Consider the following 9,424-nt stretch of genomic DNA (forward strand, 5'->3'; position numbering starts at 1 on the left):
TCTTGTAAAAATGTTTTTGATATTAGTGATTTTTGAGATTTAATACAATAAACTCATTTAAAAACATATCACTAAGTATTATTATAAGGATGCAATAACATAATTGGCAAAGAAATTCTCTTGGTTATCTGCTTTCAATCATTTGTTAGTGACTGAAAGCATAAATATAAATTGTCTTTAAAATAAACAGTGACCGTATGAGAAAATGATGTAAACAAAATTTTAATGGGTTCTATATCAGCAAATAAACAGAAATTTGAGTCTTTGCAAGAGTGATGCGTAACAGTTATTGAAATGTAAATAAATCATTTTAAATGAATGTATAAAAACAGAAATTATAGTAAAATATGCAACAAACTGACTATACTATTTGTTATGCTTGATCAGAGTAACATCTGTAAAATTCTCTTTTAAAAACATTTTAAAAATTAACATTAAATGAAAAGAAAATGTTCTAAATTAGAAACAATTATTCTGTTGTAAATTAACCTATAAATTAATAATTTGAATATCAAAAATCAAACATTAGTTATTGCATGTTTGTCTGAAGAATATATTAATGTTAAAAAATTTCTTTTATTAAATTATATTTTAAAAAACTTAAGCCAATTCAATCCTTAGAAATCAACACTTACCTGGTACTAAGATATAATTTTTGTATTATACTGTACTGGAAAGAGATCAATTTTCATTTTTATTAACAACATAGTATTTGCTCCACTCGTTTAGATTTATATATGAAAATTAATCAATTACTATAAATTATAATTGTTTTTTAATAAATTACATCAGTTATACATATATATATATATTTTATTTACATTTGATTACAATAATCAAGAAAAATTGAAACGACAACAAATCAAACATCTGGCAATATGGCATTCATATTCTTTATGATAAAAATCTTATGAAAACTAAGCAGAAAAATACAAAGTTCCATTTTTAGTTTACATTATCTATATACATTCAAATTCTTAATTGGTCCATGTCATGTTCATTATTTACTTTCATCAATTCCTAAACATTCGCTAACAGAAATAATGAATACGCTATTCTGTGCATTAATTTTTTGCTTGTTATTTTTGAAATTTATAAAATATACTTTCAAAATTCATTTATAAATTAAGCAAGTTTATACAATTTTAAATATATCTATGTGTATATATATATATATAGTTCAGAATGAATAATCTACACACTATAAAATAATCATCATAAAATACAAAATTTTGATATATATAATATATATATATTGTATATAACTCATTAATTGAATAGAAACAATTTGCTGGAATTAGTAAAAATTTCATAATTCAACTAAACTATTAAATGCCATAATAATATGTTAATTATTGTAAAATACAAGTTTTTTTTAATAGAATATAAAGCTCAAATTTGGTTCTTGATTTATATACTATAATTATTGCTTTTCTTATTAAACAATTAAATATTTTTATACAGCATTACTTCTCAAATACAGTTTTCTAATTTCACATTTCATAGAAATTCATGAAGAATGAAAACAATTACCATTTTATAGAGATACTTTAAAATATCAATTTTAAAATAATTTGTAGAATATTTATATATAATTTGTTCAACACGTTTTGATATCACCAATACTTTGTGTGAAACAAATTATAAATCTTAAAAATTTTCCAGGCTATTAATTTTGCATTTTCTTGTTTATAAATACACATATATAATCAACCAGTGAAATTACTAAAATCAGTTTTCAGTTTTATTGAAGGTGAAGTCGAAGTAATACGAGGTGGAGTTTGAACATTTTCTTCTACTGTAGTGGTTCCCAATCGACTTGCTCTTATGCTGGCTTCTAATCTTGTTTTAAGATGAGCATTTTTGCTGATAATAAGACGGAACTCTTGCGGATATTGAGGTCCCACTTTTAAAAGTTGCTGTAAAGAATAATCGTGTAGCATCCGATGAGATGGATATTGTTGATTTTGATTATCTGGTTCCATCAGAACAGTTATTAATATTGGTACATAAAGTTCTAACATGTGGATTTTTTTATCTGTTGGGGCAACTGATACTAATGTTTCTAAAGTTTGTAGAGATTCCAAGATTATTGATACTTTTATATCTGTAAGAGGTTGTCTTGTAACTATTTGAGATGCATTCTGGCCTAATAGTTCAACAATCCGTGGTGCTAAGGCATGGATATATGGTTTACCATTAGGGTGCTGAAAAATGGACTTCAATGTCTGTAAGCATTTTAATTGAATATTTTCTCCATTTTGTTGCAAAGCTTGTTTGAAAAGATTTATACAAGGGTACTGTAGATTTGGGACAGAAATCACTTCTGATGGTGCACTAAGAATAAATACTGCTACAGCTAACAATATAGAAACTTGATCTGGTTGCTTATTTGGCACACTTGTTTTTCCAAAATCGAGAATACAGGATAGTGTGCTCTGAAGAAGAGAAATCCATTCATCTTTGCAAATTGAATTTTTTGTGAAAGGTGAGGAAGCAAGTGTTTTTAGACACTGGATAGTAGAAGTAATAATGATATTAGTTGATGAAGTTTGTTGAACACTTGAAACAGCAGTTTCTTTTAAAACACCAGTAATCAAATATAAAACCACAGAAAGAACTGATATACTTCCTAGTGGAGAACACAAGCCCGGTAACTGTACAAGAACATCAAGTGAAGCAGATATAAGCTGTTGGGCTTCTTCAACAAGAGGGCAGTGTGTGACATTAGTAGTAGTGGTAGCTAATGAAGGGCTAAGTTGTGGAAGATGACGAACAAGAAGACACAAACAATCTTCTAACAAAGCAAAAACTACTGATTTCTCTGGTATAATGATACCATTTTCTCCACCTTCTCCAAGTGAAGCCAATTCTTTATCTACATCTTTAGGTTCTTGATTTGCAGGTGCAAGTTCACGAAGATACTTCTTCTTCTCAGCTTCATAACTTTCATGATGAGCAACAACAATCAGTCGTGCTAGATCCATTACAAGTAATTGACACTCAGGACTTTCTCTAGTTAATAATAATCTATGTAATACATTACATAATTCAATTGATAACTGTTTGTCTTCTCCAATTATTGTGCGTGGTGTGCTGTTATTTAAAAGCAATTGAAGTGACTGTAAACAAATTAATATACATTCAAGAGGTGCAGTGGAGTGTGGACTACATAAAGCTTCCATGCAAATACCTAAGAGAAGATGAAAATTATCAGATGTTATACTATCAGAAAATTTTTCTTCTTCATTTTTATCTTGCAGAGAATTTTCATTAGTTGATTTTGTTTCATCAATAAATCCACCATGACAAAGCCAGAGAACTGCTGCATGTAAAATTGGTGGCCATGCTTCTTTATAATAACGACGAACAGATTCCATTGTATCTGAGGTATAAAATGCACCTCCATCATGAGGCAACTGACTACAAAATTCTGGAGGAAGAGAAAGCAAACCATGATCTTTAAGTGCCGCTAACCAATATTTGCTAAGAGAAAGAAGTTCAGGAGATACAAGACGAAGTAAACTTTCTTGATTATGAGCATCTACATCTGCATTCTGATTTAAGTGTTTTTGCTTTTCTTGATTCATTGCTACTACATATACTTCTGCCCAAGCTTTTAATATTGCTAACTTTTCCAATGTGGAGGCACTTTCATTATAAATTTGTGAACCATTTCCCTTATTTAATTTTGTCAATGAAGAAACCATTAGCTGATGAACTCTTCTCAAGTCATTTAAATCTCGTGCAACACCACTTCCAATCCAAGCACTGCAAACCTGGCATGCAACAGCTGTGATATGTGAAGGAGTTTCTGAAGAAAATGCAGGACGAAGAGCTGCACCTACTTGTGCTTGATATTGCTCCAAAATAACATGTCCAGGAAATTCTGGTTCAGGAACTTTAGAAAATTTGTCAATGATTAATTCTAATACTTTCAATCCTTCTAATCTTAATGGATCACTTTCAGATGTTGCAGCCATAAATGCCATCCTAACAAGATCTGATAAATGGAGGACAAGAAAATCTTCACTAGGCTTTTGTGCTTTTCTTTCTCTTGCAGCTGCAAGATCAAAGTGTGCATTGTTACCTTCACATCCAATAATAATTCTTTGTAAAGATTCTGCTGCAAAAACTCTTGTAGGCCATCTTGGGGTTACTCCTGGTCGATTATTTTCTTCAGCCGTCTTAAAACTTTCATCATCATCAATATCTAATTCACTTTCTGGCACATCTACTTCTAATTCTTTATGATCAGGTGAAGTTGAAACAGAACTGGATTCAGCAGCAGTTAAAACATCTTTACATAAACTTAACCAATGGCCTAAACTATCTTCAGCCATTGCCTGCAATATACTAGTTAGTGTATCATGAATATCTTTAACTAGTTGGAAATCTGTTTCAGTATCTAACATTGCAAATAAAATTCCATCTAGACCACTTTCTGCAAAAGGAAGACTGTTATCTTTTGGGCCTACTTCTTTTGCCCATAGAAGAGTATGATCACAAATTTCACGAGCTTCCCGTTGGGCCAACTGACGTAAACAAGCTACAGCTGCACGTCTTAATAATAGATGTGAACTATTTAAAGCAGCACATAATTTTGGTACTAAAGTTGAAAGATTAACATGACGAGGTGCAAACATGTGAAGCTGCTGCAAACAGGATATTGCTTCTGCTTGAACTAATGGATCACCATGATCTTGCATGATAGCACATGCAATTAAAAATGAAGAACGAGTTGTACAGATAGATGTAGTATTTCCTTGAAGTTCTGGACCAACTGTTGTTATTAATGCAGATAAACATTTTCCAATACACTGATGAACATCAATATGGGTAGGTGTCATATTTAATAATAATTTTAAAAACAATGATAATGTTGGTTCAACATATGCACGAAACATAGGTCCACCAGAATCTGCAATCATAGCAAGTGCATGAAGAGCCCAAACTTGTACAATTGGTGCATTTGTATCTTGAGCAAGAGCTAACAAAATACTAACACTTGTATTTAAATGTTGGCCCGATCCCATATTACCAACGTAACGATGCATACAACCCAAGGCAAGTGAATGTCCAGTACGAGACGCAGCATCTCTTGCTGATTTTAATTTATCAAAACTGTGTTGAGCCATTTCTGCAACAAATCGACTATCTCCTACACTTTGAACAACTCTACCAAGAGCTTCTCCGGCTGCACATCTTAAAATAGCATTTACATGATTTAAACAACTCAGAATTAAATTTACTGCAGCTCTTTTTACTTCATCTGGACCAAGTCTGGCTTTTGTTTCAACTAATGCTCTAAGTGCATTGAGAACAGCTGTAAAAATATTAATTTGAACAGCTTCCTGACGTGTGGCTTTAGTATGACGTACACATTCTGAAAAATGTTCCAGCATTTGTAATCTATGCTTGAATGCAACATGAGGAAATATAACACCATATAATATAACTGACATATCTATTACAGCTACACCTAATGGCAATGGCCCAGGAACAATTTTTCCCAATTTTAGAGATTTGTATAATGCAGTTGAATCATGTTCTAGTGCTCCTGATCCTGATGCACTATTGGGCTGCAACTGATCTTCAATGACTTTATGATCAGTTTCTTGTAACCAAAATCCTAAAATAATACTGTCATTAGAATGACACAGACCACGCAATAATGACGTAGTAGTATTTGCAGGATTTTCCGTTAAAGTAAATTCAGCTACCAACAATCTTAACAAATTATTATAACTACTCTCGTATGATTTAGGTGGCAGTAGTGTTAATACTTCATATAAACGCATTCGAACCATTGCAGCACTTGCTTTTAAATGTTGTCCATAAGATTTAAAAATATGGCCCAGACTAGTTAACATTATAAGAGCTGATTCAACTGGTGTAAGTAATCTACGAATAACTTCATCTGTTACCAATTCTTTACAATGCAATAAAAAACTAGCCATAGCTGAAAGTGCTCCTGCTCGTCCTTCTAGTGTAAGTTGCCAAGTAAAAGCATCACCCCTTACTTTTTCAGATTCTAATTCTTTTGCAGATCGAGGGAATGAATTCTTCCAAATTAATAAAAGTCTTGGCAACAATCCTCTTACTACTGAAGGACCAAGAGTTAGAACAGCACCAATAAGCAACCAGCCTGCTTGCGTTCTTTGTAATGAAAGGCGACTATTTTGCGAAGCACTTCTCAAAAGATCTTCAGCAACATTAAATACCATCTTGCCTCTATTATGTGGAATTCCAAGGGGAGTATGTCGAGCTGCACCAAGCAAACTTGCTATAGCTGCTGTGTATCCAGAAATTGCTTCTGGTGATGTTTTTAAAGTGTCAGATCTGTCCATACATCGATCCAATAAAGGCATTAATTTAGATGGAACAGCAATACTAAGACAACGTAAACACCAAGCAGCTGCTAAACGTACTGCTAGGCTAGAATGAACTAAAACAGAAACAACAATTTCTTCAATACCTGCAGATGGATCAGCTATTACTTGACTAGCCATTGTATTAAGTGTCTGAAGAAGTGAACCAAGTTCTTGTAATGCACATACAATAACATGCTGACTTAAAGCAGTTTCTCCTTGATTATCTTTATTCCCAGTTAAATCTGCAATACTATCTTCTTTACTATGTTTTATAATTATTTGTATCAACTCTTTGCAAGCTGCAATTTGAGCTTTCTCCCCAAGCAATTTTCCCAAGACTGAATGTAAAATAAAAGTAACACATTTACGACTATATACTGCATCAACATGAGTAGTTGCAGCTCTTGGGCTAGAAACAAGTTCTAATAAATGTGTTAAGACAACATTAAGATTATTCTCAAGCCAATTGCTGCCAAGTTGTTGCAATAAAACAACATAAGCATGAGTGACACCAACACGTATGTCTCGACTAACAGTAGAATTTCCTTTAATCATTTCTCCTGCTCCACTCTTAAGAAATCCAATACCACCACGAAGAAATCCAGCAGACATTAATGCTAGAACCTCATCTAATGAAGCCAATCTGTTTTTTCCAACTGCAGCTTGGGATGCTTGCTGTGTTATAGCAATCAATGAACCCAATAATTTTGCAACAGCACAACGTACTTCATAATTTGAACTTTCAAATGAACGGAAGCACAAAGAAGCCACTGTTTCAAGATCAGTGGTATATAAAAAGGGTGAATGTTTTAGCATTTCTTGTAAACATTTTGCTCCAGCACATCTAACAGCCATAACTCTATCTGTTAGGCAATGTCGTACTGCTTTGAAAATGTCTTTATGAAGATGGCTAGCTGCTGCTCCCATGCCTCCAACAATTTTTTCAGTAGTTAACATAATTTCACAACGAGCTTGTGATTCAGCATTTTTTAAAGATTTCAAAAGTATGCTTATAGTTTCATCATATGATCTTCCCATCATACGTCCTAATTGTTCATACATTGCTCCTATACATGTAACAGCAGTAAGTTTTGTTTGTAGAAAGCTTGGTGAATCATCTCGATTTTTCAAAATATCTGTGAATTTATTTACAGTATCAAACAATAAAGAAGTATCTCCAATACTAAAGAGTGTTGCTAGACATCGCCCAATTAATTTTCTTGCTGGTGGACCAGGTGATTGATAAACTTGTTTTATGAGTTGTTCAACAAGTGTTTTTTGACATCCTTTAATATCAGATTTCTGTGATGCTGCTAATATTTTATCTAAAAACCGTAGCCATTCAAGCACAAACAATGGTCTTTTAGCTTCATTTATCTGTGCTAAAGCTTCCTCATTCAAAGTCAAACTATGAGAAAGTTCCATCATCTTGAACTAAATAATCGTTTGGCACTAACAAATTTAGAATATAGGAAAACTGAAAATTGCAGAATTCACTTGAAAAAGTTCAGTCTATTTATACAATCTGAAAATAAAAAATTTAATGATAATTAGAACAACGAACTTGATTCTTAAAAATTCATAAAGTGATAAATTTTTATAGATTAATCTCAAAAAATCTGATCACCATCAATCTAATTTTTTTATAGTCTATTATATCATTGACGGTATTGTAAAATTGTACTTAATGAACTATTACTAATTCTAAAAAATAAGTCAAACATATATATATAATATGCTGAACAGTTTTAAATTTTGATGTACAGTAGAGTCCCATACAACGCGCAAATAAAGCAAGCAACAATCCTTGAATTTTGTCGATCAGAGGTATACGTTTTTTTTTCAACTTATAGGCCAAGGTTTAAACTTTCATAAATCTTGTAATAATGTAGGTTTCGATAACGCAATTTCCTATAACGAGTAATGAATCCCCGCATTGTATGGGACTCTACTGTACTATATATGAATGACAGAAAATTCAATTTTAAGTAAAATAAGATATTATTGCAGATAATAACAAGTAGCCAATAGAATCTGCTAAGAAAAATTAGTTTCACAATATAAAAATTTTAATTTTATCACTAAATTGAATATTTTGTATTTTTTGAAAAGAAAATTTTTTAATATTCCACAAAATAATTAATTTATTTACTTGTAAAAACAAATTATGATTTTGTTTGCTTCTTATTACTTTAGTTTTTAGAATTATGTAAGATTTCTTATTTCTTTTCAATTAATTTAAACATTACATGTTCCAAAATCATTTCGTTGATAAAATTTTTACTAACTTATATTATTTAAAATAACAATAATCTTTTTTACTATCTGTGATTATCAGAAGTACCCGTATATTGCTGAAACAAATATATGTAGTAGTGATGTAACGAATAGTATATTCGGCCTCAGGCCAAATACCGAATATTCAGCCAAACTATTCAGCTTGATTAATGCACATACGAAAATTGGTGCACAAACCGCATTATGGCAAGGATCGCGCACCCTGCTCTCTATTGGCCCGCTGTCACTACGATTTTTTCTTCCAGTAAGTCTAAATTATTTAAATTAATTAATTAAATTATGATTATTAAAGTTAATATGAGATGGCGCCTAACATCTACCTCTAGTGCCAAATTGGTTTATAATTTATGTAATAGCCATAAATAGCCCGATATGATTCGGCAGTTGTTGGTATTTAGATGTAAGTTATAAGTTATTTTATTTGCAATCGATCTTTTTAACTCTAAGCACTAAAATTTTGTTTTTACTACCTATTTGTAGACTGAATAGGACCCTAAAGATATACTTTAGTGGGGACATATGGTCTAGTTTCTCCCCAGTTGTGGAACAGTTCAAATATATTATTGGGGGGTTTCTATTTGTGAAGTTTTGTGATATTTTGTTGCTATTGTTTTTGTCAATATTTTTAAAATTAACATGATTTCAAATGTTATCTTTTGTATATAATGAGAAATGCTCATTCATTATTAAAATATCGTAAAAAATATTAATATATACGCGAATACAAATATAACATAATTAACTAAACAATA

General features: G+C 31.4%; 1 protein-coding gene across 1 annotated transcript; it reads right to left on the minus strand.

Annotated features, from left to right (window-relative positions):
- Nucleotides 1-758: 758 nt before the first annotated feature.
- Nucleotides 759-7,923, minus strand: LOC136986941 (HEAT repeat-containing protein 5B). Its single transcript, XM_067284583.1, has one exon. It carries the CDS (start codon nt 7,800-7,802, stop codon nt 1,710-1,712), a length of 6,093 nt encoding a protein of 2,030 aa, XP_067140684.1. The 5' UTR covers nt 7,803-7,923; the 3' UTR covers nt 759-1,709.
- Between the last annotated feature and the right edge of the window lie 1,501 nt (nt 7,924-9,424).

Source organism: Centruroides vittatus, unplaced genomic scaffold (genome assembly GCF_030686945.1).
Source record: "Centruroides vittatus isolate TY-2023 unplaced genomic scaffold, ASM3068694v2 contig_1215, whole genome shotgun sequence".
Classification (NCBI taxonomy): domain Eukaryota; kingdom Metazoa; phylum Arthropoda; class Arachnida; order Scorpiones; family Buthidae; genus Centruroides; species Centruroides vittatus.

What these genes read in the sequence shown, in the direction of transcription:
- LOC136986941 (XM_067284583.1), bottom strand. Translation starts at nt 7,802, where the DNA reads ATGATGGAACTTTCTCATAGTTTGACTTTGAATGAGGAAGCTTTAGCA.